This window comes from Chelon labrosus (assembly GCF_963514085.1).
Source record: "Chelon labrosus genome assembly, chromosome: 18".
NCBI lineage: Eukaryota > Metazoa > Chordata > Actinopteri > Mugiliformes > Mugilidae > Chelon > Chelon labrosus.
Window position 1 is genome coordinate 7,494,892 of NC_140351.1, and position 25,970 is coordinate 7,520,861.

At 44.1% G+C, this 25,970-nt stretch overlaps 1 protein-coding gene across 1 annotated transcript in view; it reads left to right on the plus strand.

Annotated features, from left to right (window-relative positions):
- Positions 1–25,970, plus strand: part of ntng1a (netrin g1a) — a gene marked incomplete at its 3' end in the record, with an annotated part of 261,620 nt that overhangs the window by 228,170 nt on the left and 7,480 nt on the right. Inside the window, exons 4-6 of the mRNA XM_084565608.1 lie at positions 2,627–2,803; positions 22,409–22,608; positions 24,731–24,865. Coding sequence (XP_084421734.1) covers positions 2,627–2,803; positions 22,409–22,608; positions 24,731–24,865 — 512 coding nt within the window. The remainder of the gene's footprint in view (positions 1–2,626; positions 2,804–22,408; positions 22,609–24,730; positions 24,866–25,970) is intronic.

A 25,970-nucleotide genomic window follows, 5' to 3' on the forward strand; every position in this document is an offset into this window, starting at 1 on the left:
GAGCCCCTTCAACTCACAGCGTCGGGAGAATCCGGTCGAAAGTCGCCTTTCTCACATGTAGCGCAGGAAAACAGGAGACTGTCCTTGTCAAATGTGTTCTCACCTTCTGGAAATAGTCTTGCCCTTCTTTAGGTGACAGGTGAGGCCTTGGTACAGTGTGCAGGATCAAATCAGCTTTATTTATCTTGTGTATATATATATATATACACACATACAAGGAATTGGTTCTCTGCATTTAAACAAGTGAGCGGAAGCAGTGGGCCGCCATGCAAGGCACCTGGGGAGCCTTTTGGGGGAGGAGTAGCACACGTCCGTAATTTTGACGGTTGATTTACACCAATCAGGCGTAACATTATGACCACCTTCCTAATATTGTGTAGGTCTCCCTTTGTGCCTCCAAAACAGTTGTGACTTATCAGAGAATGGACATGGGCCTTCTGAGGGTGTCCTGTGGTGTCTGGTAACAGGATGTTGTTAGTGGGGGCCTTTGAAGGGAGGGGCCTCTGTGGATCATCCCACAGATACTTGATCAGTTTGGGATCTAGTGAATTTGGAGTCCAGGTCAACACCTTGTGCTGTTCTTTTTTTAGTTGTTCCTAAAGCGTTTTTGTGTGTCTTGGAGTGTCATTGCTATGGGGTGAGGGTGCCTGGTCTGGTCTAGGTGGGTGCTACATGTCTAAGTAACATCAACATGAATGAATGCCAGGTCCAAAAGCTTCCCAGCAGAACACTGAATTGTCACAAGATGGTCAATGTTATTGACTTCTCCTGTCAGTGGTTTTAATGTTGTGGCTGATCGGTGACGCTTCCGTGTTTGTCGCTCAGCTCTTCTGTTGGCGGAGGCGAGACGCATAAGAAATTGAAACGCTGCTTAAAAATATATCTGACTCGATGAAAAATAGAAATTGCATCCTTCTTACTTTTTATTTTTTATGAGGTGCGTAGACCGAACACTGGATGTCCCAAATCTGAACTATTCAAGCTTGGTACGACGTGATTTAAAAGGATGTGCACTGAATATTTATTATTTATTATTAATGTAAAGCATTTATTTTGCCCATGATAATAAATTATTTTAGTGAGCGCTGCCAAATAGACATTATTATCATTATTTAGTGAATTTATCTCCAACAGACATAATTTGCTGCAGGTGACGTTATTAATTGAAATACAGGGATCTTGACAGTTTAGCAGATTGGATTATTATCAGGGTCAGGAAGCGGTGATGGATTTAAGTCCGTGTCCTTCCGCTGAATTATTGTATTTATTCAAGGATCACGCCGCGGCGACGCAGGATGAAAGACTTTATCAGTTTCTATCTGTGTCACCTCCCTCCTCAACACCTCTACCTCCCTGCGCCTTTGGGAGAGAAGGGAGAGGTGCCTTTCACCTCAAATGAAAGGACGCATTCGAAGCTTGAATTGTTCCTTTTTTTTTTACCTGACTCTCAGCATATTTGCCCTCAAAATAAATGAGCAGAGCGCCGTTAATCTAAGATGAGTCACGTCTGATTTCCAGTTCCAGCCAGTGAAGGATGGCGCTGATGCAGGATCATGACTGTTGCTTTGGAATCAATGAGGTTATCTGCGGCGATTCAACAAACCATATGTCATATTTCAGTATGAGATGACTCTGAACAACACTGCGTTAAAATAAACATGATTTAAATGTAACTTGATCGCAAATACAAAGATGAGACGGATGTAAAAACCTAGAAATATAACCCTTCCGCTCATTAACGGGTGATAAGTAAGGACTGTCTTAGAAAGCACTGCCGCTTCATTTTCACAACTTTTCTTCACATCTCAGCCGTATTGTTTGTCTGCAGCGAAGGTGTAGAAGTTCTCTGAATACTTCATGCGGCACGAGGCTCGTAAATTAATTTAACGGATAGATATCCCCTCAATACTCATCTAGCCCCGGCAGAAAATGAATTTGCTGAGTTTATTGTTAAATGGAGGTTCTGGTGAGCAGGATGTGAGTGAGGATTTAATGCACCTTAAGGGAGTCCCCCTCTTCCCGAACTGGAAATCTGCTTCGGAGATCTCATCTCATATTAATTTGTCACGGAGAGGGTGGCCGCGCCGCTGCTCCGTGCTGCCCTCTGGCTAACTCTGAGCCATCCGTCGTCTTGCAGAGCCGCGAGCCCTGTCGATTTCCTCATTCTGCGAGCGCCTGTTCCACAATTTCAGTTCCTCAGCCTCCCCCCCCGCACCTCCTTGTCCCTCCACCTTGCCTCGCCCATCCACTGTGACCTTACGACAATTATGCATCCTCCAGTGGGACAATTAAAACCGAGCTACCTTCCCAAGTGGAGAGGGGAGAAAGAAAAGGGAGGAAATAATGATGCCAGATTTGTTGGTGCAGTCGCCCGCCTCCTTTGAACTAGCATCTCTTGAAGTTGAAGAAGCAACCGAGCTGTTCTGAGTCTGTTCCAGTGCCACCGCTTGTCAAGGACACTCCGTCCTTCAGCCGCATTGTCCAACAGAATAAAAAAAGCTGTCTTTTTTTATATCTTTCTGTTCAACACTGGGAAATTCACTCATGTTGATGTGGTTGTTCTCTGTTTAATCCCATCCCGTCCCCGCCTCCCCCCATTCCCGTCCCCGACACCCCTCTCCGACAGGTGCAAGTGCAATCTCCACGCCAACAGCTGCGTGTTCGACAAAGACAAGCTGAGCTGCGAGTGCGAGCACAACACCACCGGGCCCGACTGCGGCCGCTGCAAGAGGAACTACCAGGGGCGAGGGTGGAGTGCCGGCTCCTACCTGCCCATCCCCAAGGGCACGGCAAACATCTGTGAGTACAAACACACTCGCACCAACATTTTGTTATAAGAAGGGGTGGCTTGGAAGCACAGGGATTAGTATAGATCTTAAGCCCTATTGGCACGGGATTAGTTTTACCTGGGGACGTCATGTGATTCAGAAATGACCCCCCCTACATCTGTGTTTCATGTGGCGCGTTGGCACGGGATAAGCAAACTCTGTGGTTTACTCAAATTTACTATCCATGGTTATGTCTCTGCTACTTTCCGCTTCACTCCACTGCATCTCACTCATCCCGCGGAGGGTGGTGGTTAGCACTGATACCTCACAGTAAGAAGGTTCTGGGTTCAAATTCATCCTCCAACTGGGGCCTTTCTGTGTGGAGTTTGCATGTTCTCCCTGTGTCTGCGTGGGTTCTCTCCAGGTACTCCAGCTTCCTCCCACCATCCAAAGACACTGGTGATTCTAAATTGGCCGTAGGTGCGAGTGTGAATGGTTGTCTGTCTCTCTGTGTTAGTCCTGCGATAGACTGGAGACCTGTCCAGGGTGTACCCCACCTCTCGCAACCCTCCAGGGGACAAGCAGTTACAGGAAAATGAATGAATGAATGATCCGTGGAAGAAATTGCGAATGACCTGGCGGTATTTAAATCAGCCCCGCCTTTGCAGATGTACACATTAATACTTGATTTAATGATTTTTCTTCCGTCTAAATGGGTCTTTGCACCCTAACATCAGTCCAAACTTTGATTTACAGCACATCCATCATATTTCTTAAGTGACAAGAGGCAGAAAAAAAGATGCAAATCAAAGAAAAGTCTTGAAAAAGTAAAAACCTCTGTGTTACGAGAAATAGGGTAGGTAATTTGCGGTGTAAATTTTATTTTACAATTTACGGACGTGGCCGACTCGCACAGGATTAAGATCACAGACGATCTCCACAGTTATTACAAATTACCGGAAGTCTCCAGGTAAAACTTGTCTTTAGGCTTTATAGACACTGGAGGAAATAATAGAGTGAGACAAGTGAATAAAGTCAAATCCTAAGTATCCGTATTTTTCGTATTCATCTGGGAGAGTTCTGACAACCGCCACATAAACAAAAGCAAAGTGAAGCAATTAACAGAGTTTTAAAAACATAAATAGAGTGAAAAACTAATTTTTTTATACGTTACAATGTGGAAACAAATGAGCACAAAAACCTAGACCAGGGTGTATCTGAGCTATAAAAATCTCACACTTAAAATGTTCCTCTCCGTTCTGTTGCTCCTTGTTGTGATAAAAGGAAAGTGGGGTTTTGAGTAGCTGGAATTAGATTAACCATGTGCAAAAATCAAGTCAGATTGGGCTAAATATGGGCAGGCTGCATTTGCAAAAGAGAACAGTCATTAATAGCGTGACCCACGTAGCAGCACGGCTACTGAATTTAGCAGGAGAGCATTATCAAAACGCATTTAGAAGCTTGCATTGGAAAAAAAAAAAAAGCAACTTCGTATGCACAAAACTTGACGTTCTTTTCATTTTGCAGCATGTGTAGGATTATCTGCGAGTCCTCCTTCCCCGACCCAAAGCAAGTGTAAGAAAACCGTCCTGAAAAGCAGACGCCCCCGTGTCTGAAAAAAAAAAAAAAAAAACACCCACAACATCAAGCCGGTGCTTTGACTGAAAAGACCACGCACGCTAACACCTCAGTACGTGAACAAACTGAGTGCAGCGTCAGGGTTTCGGGTTGCCTCTGCCTTTCAATACCAAGTTATTTCTTTAAGAGGAATTCACGGAGTGAAAGACACTTGTAGACCTTGTGAAATAAGCGCCGCTTCTTGTGAAACTTTTCAAGAGATAGAGTAGCGGACAAAGGAGTGTGTGATTCCAGCAAAAATTAAAACCTGCATTAAGAATATGCTAACATACCTGAGTGAGTCCAGCTTCTTCTTCTTCTTCTGGTGGCAATACAAGTTTTACTGTTAGTACTTTTAAAATAATCAATCATTCACGAATTACTTGGGTGAAAAATAGGTCAGTGCATGACTCAGTTCTTTCATCAGCGTGATTTAGAAACATATTCTTGCAGAAGCCTTGCCACTTCACCCAGGTCTTTTCAGGAACGATCAGCATCAACAAAACACTACGTGTGAAACCGCAGCAGGAATAACAATCGCCATCACCGTACTCTCTATAATCTCGCATCCGGGCTGCATGACCTCGCATCATTACATTCTGAAGTGTCTGTTGATGTAAGGGTCCGAGCTTATTTTTTTTAAATATTTTTTTTTCTAGTGCACAAACTGTATTAGAGTGAATATTGTTGTTCAGCTACAGCTGCAATGCTAATGTGGATGGGAGGCAATTATTTACCCCTGCCGCAGCTGAAGTAAGTGGGCCAATGTCTTTTTGTCTGCGCACGAGGAGTGTTTTGTTTTCTTCACGCGGAGCTCGGGCGACCTTTTGTAGGTGTAAGGCTATATTTGATGCTCGCCTCAAACATGTATATTTTCTCCTGGTTTCGGAAAGAAACGAGCAGAGTGAGGGTTTTTTAATCCTTTCTCGTTCTCGGGAAAAGGCCTCCGGTGGTTTTACTTTACTAATGCATCAGTGTGAGGACGGTGCTCGTGCTGATGATCCAGTCTGAGTACCTGCGTGAAACCACAGCGCAGAGCAAAAAACTGAGCTAAACGGCGATTTTACATTCTCCACGTGAACGGAATCGCGGCTCCAAATCAATGAGCATTTTACGCCGTAAGTGCTCGATAGTACTCGATAGTGCTGACATTGCGCACGCTGGCCTCGCAACTTGTTTCCACTTCCCCCGAGCAGACGAAAATAAATAAATTATTGCAGGTTTGAGAGACTTCGCTAACCTCAGGGAAGGCGAGATTTGTAAAATATTCTGTTATGTAGCCCGTTGTTTGTTGTATCAGCCTGTGCTATGAAAGTTGCTAGACGGAGGACTGCTTTTTACGAGCGTGACAAATTTGGAATCTGTTATATTTTCTGTTTCCTATTTTTTTCCCCTCCAAACTCTTGCTGTTTATCTTGTTCGCCAACAAAACACCTGCTTTTCCTCGGTTGCGAACGAAGCAAGGCCAGGGTGTAAGATACTACTCCCCACATGCAGTATTATAATGTCACTGAATTTTGAGGCTCTGGGTCCAGGACTTCGCAGAATGAATGAATGCATGTTCCAAGCCTATAATGCTTCATTTAATGAGCCGCACTCATAATTTAGCTTATGTGCTATGTGAACTTCTCTGCATCCTCTGTGTAAAAGGTCTCAGGCAACCATGCTATAGATTCCTTTAATGACACCACGTTTGTGCTGTATCATCCTACAGCACACTCCTATGGTCAGACATAAAGTTCAAGTTTCAAATAAGTTGGCTTTAAAACTGTTTGGAAAATCGTGGCATTTTCGTACAGAATAAAGGTTTTACGCGTTTGCACTTCCATCCTGTGCAGAACTGTGCACTCCATGGCCCGTCGATCCTCCTAAACATTAGCCCACACGGAGCGACGAGCGGCGGGGCCATAAGTTCGACTGTGCCGGCGTTAATTCCAAACTTTCATCCCACCCCGTCTCCTTATTGCATCCACCGTGATTTCTGCCTTTCCCCCGCGCCGCTCGAGGACTCTCGGGCCGCCGGCGACCGGCGACTCATTCTCCCTCCCAGAGGTTCCGCGTTATGAGACTTAGGGAGGGTTAGTGAAATGGCCATTCCCTGAGCTCAGATTGACAGCACATTATTAAAAAAGGTGACACACACACACAGGTGCTCATCCTGACCTGAATGCACGCGCCCGCACATTCATAACTACACACACACACGCGTGCGCACACATTCCTTTTGCCCTGCAAGTGATGAAAAACAGTCCTAGTATAAAGTGCATTATTATACTTTGTCTTGGAGGGAGAAAAATCCATAATGTAATAACGCTGTGAAAAATCTATAAGAATGCAAGGTTATCCCTCCTGAATGGAAAAGAAAATGCACAAGGCTGACAGAAAAATGCACCTTGTGCTGTTTGGTAATTTTCAGGCCCATTCAACACGAATTCTGAAAGTCTCCTTCGCTCTCGGTGTTTTCCACCCCCAAAAACCCGCCGAGCATATGGCAGCTCCGCGGAGACAAATTTGTCAAAGATGAAAATTTAATTAAGATTTAATTTCTTTTTACTATACCCATCAAGTCATCTGATGCGATAAGGAGGTCGATGAATCATCATGCGGAGGGGGGGGGGTTTGGGGTTGAGGTTGGGGGGGGGGGGGGTGATATGTCGACGGCACGAGCGCAGAAGAGACGAACATGATTTAAAAAGTGATGAAGAAAGAAAAGGAATGGCGAAAATAGAAGGAGGGGAAGTGGGCATCACTCTCTGTCACAGCTAACTCAGCCTTCTGGGGTGGCTCTGTTTCTCTCGCTTCCAACCCACCCACCCCGCGCCCCAAACCCACCCACCCCCCTTTCTCTCATCCTCACTCATTCTCGCTTCCTTCCTTCCTCTGTGGAGACAGAAGGAGAGGGATCAGTTTGAGAATTAACCGTGGCAGTTCATTTCACTGTGGGGCTGAGGATACTGAGGGAAATAGAAGGGGCCTCGGAAAAGTTGATTTCAAACAGTAAAAATGTATCCTGTATGTTTTATTGAAGCCAGAATCCCTCTATGCGCTTGAATCACAACTTGATTTGGAGATTTTTTTTATTTTTTTTGCGTCTGCACGCCGTGTGAAGGCATGTTGAACAAAGGCATGAACCCAGGTAGCTCCAGTGTGACGTCAACAGGCACTTGAAGCTTTCATTCCTTAAACTTACTTCACTCTCAATAGTCACTTGGCTGAATTGTTCTCATTCTCCTTCTGCGTATAGCTCCACATCGACAGCCTCCTTTAAGAGTCTATACGTACAAAACATGATTAGTTGAGCTTTGTCGTTCATGCGAGCAGAGACGTACGGGGCTGAAAAATTGTATGCATCGCAGACGTGCCAAAAACTGCAGTTGCATGTTATACTGAACAGATTTACACCCTGGTGCAAAAACATCTGCAGCTAATTTCCCAATGTGTGACACATATACACATTTTAAAGCCTGAACGTATGCATAGTTAAAGGCGTGGCCTCTTTGAGTGACAGGTGGTCGCCCTAGCTGTCTGCATTGGTGTCGAGCACTCGCCTCAACTCAACTCATCCTCCGTGTCTCTGCACTTTTTTGAATTAGTAAAGAGTAAGGCTGTGTCAGTATGGGACAAGCCGAGCCACCAAACTGAGCCTCAAACTCTTTTCAAAAAAAAAACTTCAGCTGACATCCCAGAGGGCTCATCCATCTTTATATATAGTCAATGGATTCATGACCTTATAAAAATCTGTCTGCATGTAGCTGCTACCTACTAAGGCTAAAGCTATATCTTCAGTGGAGGTTATGAATTTCTGAACTTTTGAAGCTGCTTGTCAAGCATTCCTCGTTTTAAGCAAAAAAAAAAAATGTTGAACTGCTGATCAGGCATAACATTATGACCACTGACAGGAGAATTAAGTAACACTGACCATCTTGTGACAATTCAATGTTCTGCTGGGAAACTTTTGGACCTAACATTCATTCATGTGGATGTTACTTAGACATGTAGCACCCACCTAGACCAGACCAGGCACCCCCACCCCATAGCAATGACACTCCTTGATGGCAGCAGCCATCCCCAGCAGGATGCAGCCTGACACAGACACACACACAAAAACGCTTTAACAACAACTCAAAACAACATGAAGAACAGCGCAAGGTGTTGACCTGGCCTCCAAATTCACTAGATCCCAAACTGATCAAGTATCTGTGGGATGATCCACAGAGGACCCTCGACCCAAAGGCCCCCACTAATAACATTCTGTTGCCAGACAGAGTTTATTATGGAGACTTTTAAAAATGTATAACACCAGCTTTATACCTAATACTTTAAATTATGGAATTCATTCATTCATCTTCTGTAACCGCCTGTCCTGTGAAGGGTCTGGGGGGGGCTGGAGCCTATCCCAGCTGTCATTGGGCGAGAGGTGGGGTACACCCTGGACAGGTCGCCAGTCTATCGCAGAGTAATGAATACATGACACATGCACAGAAACATCATCAATCTAAAAATGCATTGTCTTCACCCAGTGCCAATAAAATAAAGGAAACTATCATCGGTGAAAGAGAAGCTTGTGGGAAAGAATAGAGAGACGATGTTGAAGGTTGTGACCCGTCTCTGCATGGTGACAGCAGGGAAGTTATATAAGGGTAGTGTGTCCTGGCTGCACGGTCCACGGCTTGCAAATGTTCAGGTGTTGACTCGGACGATAGCAGTTATGACAGCCACAATGAGATTACCTAGCAATTACCTGCAAGCTGTTACTGTTTCACGATGATCCCCACGATGTATTCTTCGGTTTGTTGGGAAGTTTGTGTGATGTTTTGACTGACAGCACTAATTGTCAGACCTTGCGCTGGTGTCTTTAATAGTCGAAGACAAAAAGGTTCGGCAAATAATTGTCTTTTCTCCTCACGATGCATAACATTTACAAAAATTAAGACCTCATTTGTTCCGTCTGCATCTTGATAACACGAGTGGATTGCGTAGTCAGAGGAGGATTAAGAGACACTTGTTCAGATTTAGCCGGAGCCAGCCTCAGAGTTTATGGATCGGCTTTGATCAAAGCAGGCGTGGACATGCAGTGGATTTCTCAGGCGTGATTTATCCCCTGCCTGGATAGAAGACCCACTTCAGCCCCCCCTCTGTTATCTCACCGAACACCCCTTTCATATTCTGCATCCGACATTAGTATTACAGGAAGCTCTGTCATCTCTGGAGGTGACGGTCACAATAACGACAAATACTGTTTCAAATTCTGTGTTTTTTTTTTTCTCTAATGAGTGCACATAAACACAGATATTACAGCCTTATTATCTGCACTCTGGTCCACCTAGGAGGTTTGATTGTGGAACAAACATACACAGAAACAATCTCACACTCATTTAAACAGACACATGATTACACAAATGTGTTTCAGTGATAAAATCAAATCTCACAGGAATTTAAAATGCCACTGTAAACTAAATTTCTTCTGTTTCCGTACATGTATATGGGTCACCAGCAACTTTTATGGTTTGCACATTTTAACAAACTTCATATACACACATATATATATATATATATATATATATATATATACTTATTACAGGCATTAAATGGGGTTTAATGAGGCCTGGGTAACACATTACTAACTAATGCATTAGTCTAATTACTTTACCAATGAGGCACAAATAAAACACTAATATAATCACACTACACATATGCAAAATGAATGCTTGATGCTTTTTTAAAAAAAAAATAAAAAAATTAAAGCCATTTTATAATGTGATATGCCTTGATTTAAAGAGAAAATATTTAATTTGAATTTAAATTTCTTTACACTGGGGCATGTGAGGCTCTCTGTAAACTGTGAGGTTTGTTCATCGGGCTCACTGCCGCGTATTCATGCCATATGTTTATGCATCTGCACACACTGCGCGCACACTAGGGGTTGTACCGATTAGTCAAGTAGTCGACTTAACTGCTGTGCCGTGACGCTTTAAGCAGGAAGTCGACTAGTCGCCGATCACGTGACAATAACAACATGGACGCCAGGTGAGGAGCCCAGCGGGTCATTGCATAAAAAAATAAGACCTTAGATATCCTGGCTACATTATATTACCTTACAACACGCTGTGAAGTACTATACGCTATGACGGTGCCTATTTATTTAGGCTATAGGTTACAGCTCACAATATTGATAAGCTCATGTGTTTATGTTCATTTCTGTTGTGTTGTATTAGTTTACTTTCTTGCTGTAAAGCGTTTAGTTTTTTTGCTGAGTGAGAGACGCATATTTGAAGTGTCAGACTGACACTGTTTAACACGGCAGTCCATGTTCAAGCTTCAGTTACCTTGCAGAAAAGCCTCTGTAGCTTCTTTTGTGTGAGATGCTACAATATGTTTTCAGGTCAAGAATATAGATTCATTCATTCGTTCTTGCAAAGCATTACGTTCTACTGTGTTTTTATGTGTGACGTCATCGACTTGTCGACTCCACTTTCGCCACATTTTTAAAAAAATCCAAAGTCGTTCAACCCCTAGTGTACATGGCTCTGCTTCTCCCTTCTCCCACTCTCTCCACACACACACCACCTACTCATTTTATGCTTTTTACTCCTCTTCCCACTCTTATCTGAATTCTCATTTTGCCCCTTTCCTGTAAAACTCACTGTTTTGCATCTTGGACTCATTCGGTTGCTCCTTCTGCCATTCTTCTTATTTTCCTTCCTCCTCCTATTCTCTCGTTTTGTTTCATGCTCACATTCTCTCTCTCCCTCCCTCCCTCTCTCCACCACAACACCGCCAACCACCCCAGAGACCGAGCTTGTTTACTCTGTCTCTTCCACATCTCGGCTCTGTGCAGCTGTGACGGTAATCTTTCTTTCAAATATTTGTTTCTTCCATCTCCACATCTTTTTTTTTTTCTCCTCCTCTTTCCTCCCTCCCCCGTTGCCGCCGCCACCATCGACGTACACCTCATTCCATCCCTGAAACCTTAAAGTGTGCTTCTTCTTCCAACCTGGCTCCTGGGCACTTTAAGGCTTGCCACCTTCAATTCAGATCTACACATTGAGACGGAGCAGGCGACGGTGCGGCACTCCGGCGACTCGAGCTGTAATTTTGCTCCTGAGGAATTCAATCACCTTGGATGTCGCGTGCTTGTGTTTTGGCAGCCTTTCCACTGCTAACCAGTTAGCAATGCCTGTCACCATCTCTGGCCTCTATATAGCCAAAGAGCTCCAGATGATGATGGATTGCTATAAAATGATGGCAGCCGGGGAAAGTAATTACCAACTTTGCCTGCGGAGGAAATTCAGCAGATAAGACCCCTTTCCAGAAAAAGAGCCCAGGTAGCGCCTAAGCAAACAGGTGAGACACATTGAAGGTCAGAGCGGAATGGATACTGACAGTCATTCAAGCACAAACAATCGGACTTCCAATGCGAACGGCTGAATGCTCCTGACGGTAAAATCTAAGGAGCATATGGAAAACTTGGGCAAGATGTCCGTTCTTTCTGCCCATGTGCAGACACAGCTGAGCGTTTCCAGTGAGGAAACGGGATGTATGCAAAAGATTTAAAGCTTGCATTTCCACGGGAGCACATTTTATTGCGGATCCCTGATAATCCATCCGTGAGGCCTTGGATGGTCGGCAGCATAACTGGAACCGATCCGGTAAAGAATAAACATCAAGCACTTCAAACCACACTGACCCGGCGAAGTGAGATTTATTGAAAATCAGTTGACGTCCCACGCGACTCGGGCTGTAGTGTATTTTAATGCCGCCCTTTTGCATGCGCGAGCGTCACATGTGCTGACCCCACATCTGCATGGATTATATTCAGTGACTCACACGGCCCTCGGAGATCATGTTCACTGCCCAGCAGCTCGCAACCATGATCCCTGCGCAACACATAAAAATCAATGGAGCACACCGTCGACATAAGCAGCTCCTAATGCTCTTCCTGTGCGATAGGACGAAATTAGATTGCAGCCGTGCCCCATGATGGCGCGGCCGGGCAGGTGAAGGGGATTGAAAATGACGGTGATTGAAAATTAATCGAATGACCCGACATGGGATCCATGGATCCGCTGCTGCCCCACAGGTTGTTTATGAAGAAGAGAATAATTGCATTGACGTGCCACTGGTGTCCAAGCTCATGACCTGGAGGAAAAGGTTATTTGGGCCTAAGCTCAAGCAAGTGGAAAGGTGTAATTTGACAAATGAGTAATCATTTTGATTAACACGTCCTCTTATCGAACATGATTTATGTTGTAAGTAATTATATTGACATCAGGAGTGTCGAGAAAGTGTCACAACATACTGCAACGCATAATGAATCCAAGTAGATGAACACATCAGATTAAAGTGGTGCGATCCGCCATGCCTTGTTCATAACATTAACATCATATTACTCTGAGTGGTGTAATGGGTTTAACAGTTGTCATCTAAGTGCACACCCTCCAGTACAGTCAGCAGACTATCGATACTGTATCTTTGACATTTAGCAGAAGGCAAGCAGCATTCACATACAGTAGAGAAAACGCTGAGAGTATTTACTCTGCATAAACACTGAATACCTCACCTCAAAAGTGTGAATGTACAGTTTTCTGATGCACACTAATTGAAATCTGTGCCATAAAGAGCAAGTAACCTCTCTCTTCCTCTTTCTCTTTCTCTCTCTCTAGTTTTATATTTATATCCCTCTCCATTTAATGTACTGCTGCTAATCTTCCAGCCTAGATGTAGATGGTGCCTGTGTATTATTGCTCTGTCAGCTACTTACCCAGAACCTTTTTAGCGCTGCTTTATTATACTCTCCATTCAGTTACAGAGCTAAAACACTTAACACATTTTCAGTTCTGTTAATATGTTTGACTGCAGCATGCACAAATAGCCTAAACCGAGTATGTACATACAAGTATCATTGCTGGTTACCAGTATCACTGTATAAATTGCATATTACTTGAATTGCATAATTTAACCAGACCTTAGTTCCTGTTTAACTTCTCTGCAAAAGCTTTGTGTTTGCAGCAAGTAATAGGAAGGATTTACAGCACCCCTCAAAATTGATCACAGCGATGGATGTTAATAGGTTTTGCATGCAATGAGGATTCTCTTTTCTAGATGATGTCTAGAGTAACTGTGTCAAAAAGTCACTGTTAACTACATGAGTTAGTTTACAATTCTTTGGACTTTTAATCCTTGACCAAGGGGTCTTTTAGCTACTTCATTGCTACATATAGTAATGTACGTAAGCTAACAGCAGGGACAAGCTAAATGCGCTAGCCAAGACAAGGGTTTACAGTTACTTGTAGAGTAATCTGAAACACTAATGTAGAAAGATTTTATTCTTCTTGTCCATGGAAGTTAGCTAGTAATTACTAGTCATTGACTAGCCACGCATAGCAGTAAGCTAGCTAGCTTATTATGTGGCCCTCAAATGGATGGCTTATGATTGTGTACACGAAATGCTTGCCATTTAAGTTGTGATATCAGCTGTACGTCAAGTTGTGAGAACTCTGCTTCAACACAACTGTTAGCTTCCAAAACTGTTAGCTGAGAGACCTAGCATCGCTGATAGCTACAGTGCAGCTTAAAAGTATTAGTGTCCATCAGAATTCTCTACCTTTCTGCATAAAAAGGAAGCAAAAAATCCAGAAGGTAGACAAAGAGAGCCCACTCAAACAAATGGAAAACTAGTAATATACTTGTGTATGTGTTTATTGAGGAAAATGAGCCAGTGTTACATATCTGTGAGGGGCAAAAGTAAATGCACCTCAAGGATGACAACTTAACTTCAAGGGTTAAAGGTCAAATCAGAATCCATCCGTTTAGAAGTGTTTCCAATGTAATTTCAGACAGAAAAGCTTCCTGAGGAGCACAGAAAGAGAGGCCGAACTTCTTTCCACTTGTTGTGAATACCATGATAGGAGGCAGTTCATATGGATGTTTCTTGTCTGCGCAGTAAAAGCAATCCTAGTTGAAGTCTGCCTTGCTGAATAAATGAACTACCTCTTAGCATATGCTAACACCTGCACCTCACGGTTGTTCACAATAATTCCTCACACTTCTATAGCCTTTTTTTGGTTCTTGTGCTGATACATCAGAGTTTCACTGTATTTACTCCACTGACTGATATTTAGTTCATATTATGTTTTTAGTTGTCCTAATATGTCTGTGTGTATTGTGACTGAGAACCAGTGCCTCCCAATCTAACTAAACTTGGCAATTAAGATGATTGGGATTCAGAAAGTCCTTTCCTTGTCCTTCCTGTCCCCTGGTTAGCATCTGTCCACCCCCTTGAGGTCTGACATCTATTATGCTCTGCCTCCATATGTCAGCATAACCCCCCACACCCCCCTACCCCCCCTGCACTTCACAGCTCTCAGCCAGGTCACAGATTTGGCTCCTAAATACAACCGGGAGGCACACATCAGAGGAAGAGTGACTAAATGACAACAGTTTGATTAAAGTCCACGTACACAAACACATGCACACACTCAGGAAATCCTCATGTTTCCCCTGAGTATCTGGAGGAGATTTCGTGACGGCTCCATTAGATGAAACGCCCCGACAAAAATCCTGCACATATGCCTCCCCTGCTTCCTCAGCCGAAGGTGTGAAAGTGAGCAGATGACGGGAGAGAGGAAGAGAGGGTCCTGTTTATTTCATGTCTCCTCCACCAGTTGAGAAGAAATGTGGACGCAGGTCTCTTATTTCCCATCATGCGTCCCTTCCCACGGTGAGGGGGCTGTTTGTTTTTGTGGGCAGGCAGCCTTATTGAGGGCAGGGGGTAGAGCGTGCGGGACGGGGCCTCCGTTCAAACAGATGATTAGAAAAAGTGGAGCCGGCGTCCATGTCCTGAAAGCAAAGTCCTGTGAAGATGAACACCGAGCAAAAATGCACCTCCAGTGTGTTCACGTGTCTTTGAGGGAACACAGATTCAAACTGAGAAGAGATGGCTCTCCAACATTGTCTGGGTTTTTTTTCTGATGCCACCACAAATATGAATGTGTGTGTGACATTCACATTTACGGTCCTAAAGATCTAATTAATACCCGAAGCAGGATTTTTGGCTAGTTGGTTCAGATGGTGAAATGATCGGCGTAAGAAGACAGCGTTGTCAGTCTCCTCAGATCCGTAGCCATCCACCGTCCTGGTGTGGTGAGAGATCTGGTCACCATGGGGATGAGACAGACTGTATTATCTGCTCAGTGGCTGCCTGTCTCAAGAGATTGCTCGATGGAGGGACGGACAGCCAGGCGGCAGGATAAGACATGTCCACCTTTGGTGTCAGAGGCAGAGTTTCTCACGTCTGTTGCAATTTGATATGGACGTATGTGAATTGTGTCTGTCTTATCTATTTTTCACAAACACATATTCCAAAAATACATTTTCACTAATCACTAAAATATAGCAGTCTGACAGTCACAGCCCTGTTGTGTTCCCTAAAATAGGATTTTCACTGATGTTGGGAGATTTTTTGAGGTGGGTAGCTCGCAGCAATGACCTTTTCCTGCCAACAGCAGGTGCATCAGAGGAGACATAACGGAGCAAGCATTAAAAAAACAAAAACCTATAAAGCTAAACAGGCAGGAGACGGCGCATAAAAATCCTGCGCTGGCGTCGCGTTCGATGCAATCATCTCAGACTTTGTCATTTCAAGCTCATCAAGCCGAATCACAAGTGTCGGTGCGGGAGCTCATTTAACCGTGTGGGAGGATTGTAGGACTAACAATATACTTCTAGACGTAATGAGAAATGTTTAAGTTATTGTCTAACAAACACTGTAATGCCTTCATTTAAGCTGTTTTTTTTCTTTTCTTCTCTTGCAGGTATTCCTAATAACATTGGTCCAGTTAGTAAGTAAACAGTTACATACAAAGGAGCTTTATGAATGCTTGATGCCTTGCTTAATGTTTCACCCTTCTCCGTGCATCCCTCAGCTTGGTGCCAAGTGTTCATTTCTGATTCCAATCTTTCTACAAAGAATCACTCAACTGTTGACTATACCAGTTTTTATTATTATTATTTTATTATCGTTATTTTGTGGTTAGCATAAGCATAAGAAATAGCTGGAGGCTATATTTTCATGATGTGAGCATATTAATTTATCCAGACTCAACCAGATAACACGTGCCTGGCTCTGCATGCCGAATGTAATTTGTTTTTTTGTTTTTTTTGTGTGTTTTTTTTTTTTTTTATTCCTTCTCTCCCATGCATTATAAATAAATGGCATCTAGACTTTATTAAAGTGCCAAGACCTCTCTGGCTGTGTAATGTCGCAGGAGGTCATTTTAATATAAGCCGCAAGCGCCTCGGCTGGTATTATCTTCGTCAACCAGTAGCCCCTCAGGAGGAGGAGGAGGAGGAGGAGGAGGAAGAAGAGAGGTGCCATGTCTCGAGTTACCGCTGCCTGGAAGGCTGTGTGATGCAGAAACCATAGGCCCGTATTGAACAAGTCAAAGTGCATTCACAGCCTGGCTCAATTCTACCTAATCTTTTTTTTTTTTTTTTTCCATTGCCCTGTTCTCAGTGAGTATCCTCTGTTCCCAGGGCGGCAGATTGATTAGTAAATTGCCCCCTCTCTGCCTGATCTTCGTCCTGCATAGACCAGCTGGTTAAAGTGGTTCAACTGATCAAGTTGCGTTGTAAATGGTCATAAACAGCATATTCAAAAATGTCACATAGTTAGAGCTGCCCATTGTGCCGTTTAAGGTCTTGGCAAACCAAGGTTCCCAAAGGACGAACGCAAGACGCATGCAGACTTGTTTTCATCGGTTAATGACTAAGATGACCGCTGGGCAGGTTTCCCAAAATGTGCTGAGAGGGGGCAAACATCGAGTGGAAACAGGTGGTTTTTTAATCAGGCTTTAGCTCGGTAGCTTAAGACGTGAACACTGTTCGTGAAGATGCTATGTGATGAGTCAGAAATGGACACGTGGCCAAGAACCCATCCCCCCTCCTCCACTCTTCCCCTTAAAAATCTTCCACCACTTGCCTCCGTCACCACCTCCTTAGGAATGACGCTTCCTCCCCTCGCCTGGCATGACTAGATCTTAGCGTGTGTGTGTGTGTGTATATGTGTGTGTGCATGCTCTTCATACTGTACATACATACATATTCACTTCAGTCCTCTCCGTCCCATCCAAAATGCCAGGCCAGGCCATGTCCAACCAAACGACCGTCCTCAAATCGTTTACGGGGGCGAGTGTGCATGCTGATAAGCGTGTGCTCGTGAGTGTGTTTAGGGCGGAGGGGGGAGTTGGGTGGGTGGTTGATGTAGAAACGGACACTCTGACAAACTGAAGTCTTCACTTCTCGTCCAGATTGGCCCACGGGGGATTTAGATTTGTCAAGAGCGGCTGTCTTGTCACAAGCAGCCACCCACAGACCCAGCGTAACGCTAAAAACCAAACACGGCAACTGTTTTTGTTTTTTTTAAAAGCAGACCAAGTGAGATGAGGCTGTTCGCAAACACGAGTCAAGTTTATGTCGGCGTTATTAATAAAGTAAGAATAGAGTGGGGTAAAAAAAAAAAAAGGTTATGATGTCCTTGAGGTTGTTGAAAGGACTGGAAGCAAAGCTAATGTGTGGACAGAAAAAAAAAGGGAAGAAAGAAAGCCCTGCACTTTTCATGTTGTTGTTTGAAGGTAATTGAATTCCTTATTGACTTTTCTCAATTCTATTTCAAGTTTATTAAGCCGGGCAGAATCGGCTAATGCGGACTATTAAAGTGAAATTAATATTTTAAAAAACAATTCTGGCTCTGCAAGATTGCATTTCATTATGGGTATGGCATTGATTAAAATCCGTCACCACTCATTTAGCTCGCCTCACCTGAATATTCTCCACGGCGAAATAATTAATGGAGCCCAGACGTGAATTACAGCCAATCAATCGTCAACACGGAACAATTAAAAATGAACTTACTTTACCAATTAGACCTTTTAGAGAAAGACAGTGGGGTTTTCTGATTAGTATTTATTTTTTACCCAAATGTGTTGTCTCCACAGATTAGCTGTTGTTTTTTTGAACTTTGCCGTTAAATACAAAGAAAACAAAGGATATGCACGATGCAAAAAAAAAAAAGGCCACATCACAATTTTTAAGATACAAGTTCTTTATTTGTTAATCTGTCTTTTTCAAAACCCCGTCTCATCCAGCGACTCCTGTGACTCTTACCCACTGGAGATGTCGCAGTCGTCACTGATGCCAGAATCCCCATGCCGCCTCGGTTGTGGGACATTTCGCGGGGAGATAAATAAAAAAAAAAAAAAAAAAAACGAAAGAAAGGGATGAGACAGGAGATACCGCGTTTTGAGAGCCTTTTGTTCAGGCAGTTTTGAAATCAGTGACTGGGTATTGCCGAGGGTGTTTTGAAGTGATTGTCACAGTGGTGTAGACGTGCCGAGCTCAAAGCTAATGTATTATTTAATTCTAGTAAAAAAAATTTAAAAAAAAAGGGAAGAATTGAAAGAATTCATTTTCTCCATTCACACACATTTAGAGTAACAAGCCTCTTGCCTAGACACGCGGCTGGATGTTAATTGCCCAAGATTGCATGATTCATGGAGTCAATAGCAAAAGGACGTCGAGGAGATCGAGTGGAGAGATGAAGCAACGCGACGGGGAAACTTATCCGTGCTCCTCCTTTTGCTTGAGTCCTCTCCATTTCCAACCGCAAAGTATTTCCCTGACACGGAAATACTGACTTGTATGTAATTATGAGGTTATGCTACCCACGGCAGTCCGTCATTCCAAGTCCCAACACCTGCCATTATTTATTCATTGTTATTCCTCCACCAGAAATACACTGTAATTAGATATTGATTACATAGTCGATGTGATGAATTAAACAAAATGCCCCCCAACGTCTTCATTTGCTATACATAGCATAGGCTCCCTTTGCATACATCGTGACTTTAACTCTAAGTTAAACAAGGTTTTGTCTTTTTTTTTTTCTTAAGTTTTCCACTCATCGTTGACTTTGCCATGAGCGCACACATAACACAACGCCCATGGAAGTCACACAAATTACATACAACGTCTCTCCAACGTCCTCTCAGTGGATCCTTTGGATGCATTCTCTCTGCTCGTCCATGTCAGCCCTGCCCCCATTGTATTTGCTGTTTCCTGATTTACTGATTTTGAGTCATGCTGGACATGTTCGTGTCTCCAGTTGTGTGTGTCAACTACCACGTAGTCTCCCCCTCCCCCACCCTCCCAAACACACACCTCTAGACAAATCTGTAAAGTGCATCAAACAAGGGCACATGAATAACTCCTGGTTTCTCTCAATTGCACGCAGTTGGGCCGAATGTGTCATCCCTAGGTGTCGCTAACCGAAAAGAAGGTAGGCATCTAAGATTATGCAACAATTATGTTTTCTTACAGATTCACTCACCTCAGGTGTTTGCATACCGATCCAATATGACTCTGTGGTAGCTACGATTATTTTCTCGGGTGGTATCTTCCCCTATCCGGGGGTTTTCTGACACACCAAGAGTGCTGGCCTTGCTCATGATGGATGTTCAAGAGGAGGCTTGTGTATTTACGGGGTGTTTTCTGCTTTAACAGTGTGTGCTCTGTACATTTATGCATATATGCTTTATCTTCATTAGAGCTATGTATACTCAGCTCCGTGTTAGCTCGTCAGGGATAAAAGCAGGAGAGGTTTCAGGGCGGTTATAGCCAGATGTTGGGCTCAACTCAGTTTAATCCAGGACGCAGATGTGATGTGCGGCCTCCTCAGAAACAGCTAGCGCACAACCGCTCAGCTCTGCGTTTCCATGACTGCAGCCAAGCACACACAGTGTATGTGTCCGGGCTTATGTCACCTCATACAACGGCAGAGGCTGGGCCTATTATTTCTTTTCCCCGCTGTTTGTTTTTATGACCGGAAAAGAATCGAGGGATTGATGCGATCACCGCTCGCCAGTTTCCTTACCCACGCTCCCGTGCACAAATTTATAGGGTGAAAATCTCGGCTGGCCTCCGCCAAGGTGGAGAGTAGTTTATCAGGGGACAGTTTCGGTCTGCGGAAACACACACGGAGGGCTTTTGAATTATACAAAGCACTTGTTAATTAAATGAAGCGTAAAAGAGGGACAATAATGTTTGAATTGTTCAGCATCTAAGGCATTTGTAACAGATGCTGCTCCACGCAGCCAGCTTCACTTGGCAAAGTCACTCCTTATTTCCCAAAGCCATCATTCATCATTATTGCGTATGTTTGTTTCTTTTTTACAGTTATATTATTTGGTAGGCATGATGCTTGGTATTCTTAATTCTCTGACATTACATGTATTATGTTTAATTGCAATATCATGTTTTTTTTTGTTTGTTTGTTTTGTTTCTTCTTTTAATTTGTCTAGTAGCTCCTCAAGTTGCATTGTCCACTGCCCCTTCTGTCCACGTTGCAAACAGCAAGCGAGGTAGGAGCTCTGGAATTAATACATTGCCCCCCCCTCCTCCCCAGATGACACCTTAGCCTTCTCACTGTGTGAACTGATGTTTATGTTTACCTGTAAGACCCCCCCCCCAACCCTTGCAGCACCAGCCCCCTGCTAGAGCACTCTGTCCGTACCCCCAGCTCAATGCTGGATTGATGTCTTTCACTGCATAGGGCACGTTGAGGACACATTCGTTTCTGGAATCGTTTCTAAACACTATAAAAGTCCCGTGGAATCATTTCTCTTCAGTGCAAATAAAGTGGGTGTTTGAGACTACAACTATTTTTGGGGTAACGCGTTTCCGAGACTTTTTATTCCCCGTGCGTGCATGATTTATGACCTTAACCTATTTCTAGAAAGGAGAGATTATTTGTCTTCTGAGGGTTTGTCTGTGAGACTGAGACGTCTAATGTAGAGGATCTTAGCTTACACTAAGATGAGACTTGCTGATTTAGGTGAAAGGTAAAGTGGACTGGACTTGCTGCATGCTCCTTCGTTTCCAGGCCTTGTCGGGTTATTAGTGGCCGGACTAAACTGACCTCAATACAGATTCTTAATAACCACAATCCCTTGGACAAAAGTCCCATGTGCTAACCCCTCTATTCTGGAGATGTGAGTGGGCTGTCCGTCCAAGCGGCTGCCAGTGGGGCTTAAGGGTCACATCTGTCTGCGCCGTGACACATGGTATCAGTGGTCACTCAGCGTGGCAGACTGATCCGTACACGGAGACAGCTGAGCTGGGGCTGCACCCCTCCCATCCTCCTCCTCTCCTTAGGGCAGGCCTGCTTGTGAGTATCATAGACTGTAGCAGGTTTCGCAGTCCGGCTTCAACTCCTTATATCTAATTAACCGTGACATAACACTGCGTTGTAGGCAATGACACACACTCTCCCAGCAGCGACTCACCCTGCGCTCACTCCTTTTTTCATTCTCTAAGTCAGGTTGCATTAAAAACAATTACCCAGCTGCTTAAGAAATATTTCTTGGGTGAATTGAGGGTTTCTCGAATTAAGAAAATCAATCATGTCATTTAAAAGCGTAATAATACGAAGAGCCATTACAAATTTCATCTCATTCTCTCTCATGTTCCTTCGAACCAAATAAACCATGACATTCGGAGCTCAATTACCCCCAAAACGTCCAAATCCACCTCGACGCCATCCCCGGTGGTTGAGAGATCCATTCCATTCATGGTTTGACCTGCCTTACACTGTGGTGTTCCTGATGTGATCGTGTCTCTATGCCATCATTTCGGAGCCTTCCTCGCCTCGTGTTGTGGTGTGCTTGACGTGACGTGACCTTTTCTAAGTACTACTAACGCCATGCTTTTTTATGTGATGTCTCTCTCTAACTCTGGCTGTGCCCATGCCAGACTAATCATGAACTACCACTTGTCTCATCATGTCCCCAACATCTCCTCCTCCTCCTCCTCCTCCTCCTCTACCCACAATGCAGTATCTCCATTTTTAACCTTGCATGCCATTGCGCCTCGCTCAGACTCTTGCTAACCCCACCGCCTTGGCACTCGCAGCAGCGGCAACAATTCCAACACTCCCTACGGCGTCTCTTCTCTTTCTTTTCTCCCCCTTCTCCTCCCTTCTCACGTCCTCTCTCTCTGCAAGACTGCGAATGCTTCGGCCACTCCAACCGATGCAGCTACATCGATCTGCTAAACTCCGTCTTTTGCGTGAGCTGTAAGCACAACACTAGGGGCCAGCACTGCCAGCTATGCAAGCTGGGCTACTACCGCAATACCTCAGCAGAACTGGATGATGAAAATGTGTGCATAGGTTAGTCCCCCACCTGCCCCCCTCACCATCTCCGCCACCATGCTTTCACACTGTCTTAGCTGCACCTCTTGTCTTTAATTTCTCACCAGTGAAAGTGTCACTTTTCACGCCCCCCACCACCACCACCACCACTTCATCACTCATACGCCCTCGTTTCTCCATGTCCTTGGAGTAGTCTTCCTCTTCTGCTTCTCCTGCTTTCGCACAATGATCATTCATTAACCTCTTTGTCAGAGTATTCAACAGGGTCACTGAACTTTAGCCAGAGACATAGCAACTCTGTTGTAGTATTTCTTTTCATCAGATGTGGTATTTCTGCAGACAGATTCAGGACTGGTGCAGTATAGTTAGGTCCCAATCTGCTAAAAATGTAGTACGTTACATGTCTTCAGCTTCTTGGTAAGTTGTAAAATGCTGCAGCTGGCGTCTAGCTGCTAGCTTGAATTTACTGACTGTAGAAGTTCTGCACAGTCTAACGGAAGCTTTGAAGAGACCTTCTGTAGTTGCCACTCTGGTTTTCAATTTGAATTTCGGTGCAAACGCCTTTAGCCTATGTCTTCATGGTGAATATGAAGCAGTAGCCAGAAAGAGGTTAGCATAGCTTAGCACATGCACTGGAAATTACTGAAAACAACTCCCGTTAATATGTCCAAAGGTAACAGGAAGTGTCTTGCATCAGCATGTGTTTAATGTCTACCAAAACCACAGCCAAAGCTAGACTAGCTCCCCCTGTAGTCAGTGTTCATGCCATTATTTCCATAATCTGATGCAAGTCAAATACAAGTGATGAAATTTCAAACTAATTGATATTCGATATGACTCACGTGTGAAGGTAGTTACACCTTTTATGCAGGCATTCGTAAAATAGCATCATCTATTGTTCTCATGTGTAATAATTGCATTTCACATATTTCCTAAGACAATAGTTTGGTCCCTATTGAATTCTTTAGCTGACTTGTGGAGTGTGAATTCACAGCTCACAGTGGCAGGTGCATTTGTGAGTCCGGGGGGGGGGGGTTTCTGACAGGCAACAAGAGTTGTGAGAGAAATGTAGCAGGGAAGCCACACCGCCAGTCAGAGGTGCCACCCAAGTGCATATGTCATATACATGAAATGGCCTCGGGAGTAGCAGCTGAATCCCGTCACAAGGCATCAAGAGTCACCGAGGCGCTGCCGCGTGCCAGGCTCAACCGTCAACCCCGCCTCTCGTTCCGCTGAACCCCTCGGTTTGTCACTTGCCGTCACCTCCCTCCTCTCGCCTGACCCCTGGATGCCACTCGGGTGCAGCCACGTGCAGCCAGCGCGGCCACAGAAGGTGCAATGTGATGGTCAGGGACTGTCAAAATAGGTGTCACTTTGACTGCAGAGAGCTCCAGTTGCTGCGGAGGGTGTGGAAGGTCAGTGGAGTGTAGGACACTAGAAGCTTGACAGGTTATTTTTTTTTTTTTTATAGAGCGTTTTTTAATTGTGCCTACTAACATTTCTCTTCCGTTAATGGCAAAGAGAAGACATGCACACCAAATTTTTATCCAGGGATAAAGAGTATTTACAGCAATTTGATAACTACAATGCCCATTTCAATGTACTCTCATTCACTCTTTATCTTTGTCCATGCCATTAACCATTTCGACATACTCGTCACATATACCCCTGTCTTCACCTTCCATCTTTTTTTCTGTCTCTATCTGTGTGAATGTCTCAGATTTTAGCAGAGCATGTTCAGATAAGCCCATTTTATCTGAAACCAAAGCTACCGATAATGCATCACAGGTTTGCTCATTGCACGCTGTTTACTTATATAACATTAATTATATTATAATTACAAATATGTTGTAATGGATATAAAGTGTTCATGCATTTAGAACCCACTTCATTCTTTTCTCATTCTGTCTCCATTGCAGTTGAAATGGTTGCATTTTATTTTTCCTGTATGAGAAATCTATTCACATTTTTCTACCAGTTAAAGTAATAATAGTACCTAATAATAGTAATAATAAGCGCCTTGTCGAGCTTATAATGCAGCTCGAGGACTGCGGTCCACGCTGTAAAAATCCTGTGCCAGGAACCCAAAGCACCACCCTGTTCTCCAGCCTGTGTGTGTATGTGTGTCTTGTTTTTCCAGAGTGTAATTGTAATCCCTTTGGCTCAGTCAGTGATCGCTGTAATGGCACAGGATTTTGTATATGTAAGGAGGGCACTACAGGGCCTAAGTGTCAGGAGTGTCTACCCGGCTATTTGTGGGACGATGGCTGCAAATGTAAGTAGAACCACAACCCTCCCCACGCAGCTCCCGACTCTCTTCTCCCCCCTCTTTCTCTCTCTCTCTCTCTCTCTCTCTCTGCTATCCCTTGATGTCTTCTCTCTCTGTGTGATTCCTTGGCTTTGGCTGGAAGAATGCGCCGCACATGCGCGGGACTGCCTAGCTGCCTCGACAAACGCCGACCTAACACACAACACGAGCTAACCCAATATAGGGCTAAGCCGTTCCTTTCATTACCCGAACCTGCATTTCACACTTGCTGCGGCAATCTAATATCAGCAGGTGCCCTTTGTGGCTCAAATAGAGAAGAAGCATTGGCATGGCGGGATGCATGCTGCTCAGTAACTCGGTTATCCAGGCGTGTCGCACACCAACAACACAACAGCTGAGTCAATATTGACTGCTTGACAGCCTGCCTGTGATCTGTTTGAGTAGCCATCGCCCCCTTTGCCAGTCCACGACAGGACAATGTCATCCAGCAACCAACAATTTTTAAAGGGGAATGCAGGTCGTTTTTAGTTCCAGCTCATTTATGCTGTTTATATTTACCCCCCAGTCATTTTGCAATGCATGCCCTGCTTTGTTTTGTTTTTTTGATTTTGTTTTTTTTAGTTTCAAATGTCACCAATTTTTCATTGTTTCCTTCAAGTCAAACTTTGACAAACCTACGGGAGGTAGACAACATAAACACTTCACGATGATGGATTTTTAACAATATGACAAAATTTGGAAGGCAGAAAAAACAATATTGCAATCAGACTCAAATTACTAAACCTCTTTAGATCTACTGACTCGTCTAGAGCTGCTTTAAAAAGATTCGCATATCATATTGTGAGCTGGGTGATACTTGCTGTTAATTGACACTTAACCATCCCTGACCCTGATCTTTGTATCAAGTTGCTGCGGATTTATAGACCTCGTCCACAACGAGCCTCCTGCAGCTCTGCATTAATCTCTGTCACTGCTAACGACGCCGTCCCAAATAAGACTCTTCAACGGCCGTGATTTTGAGATGTTGAGGCCTGTATTTCTTCCTGTGGATGTAAGGTGATAACGAGTCCAAGCAGAGCGTGAAGTTATCATCAGGGATGTCAGCAACTGG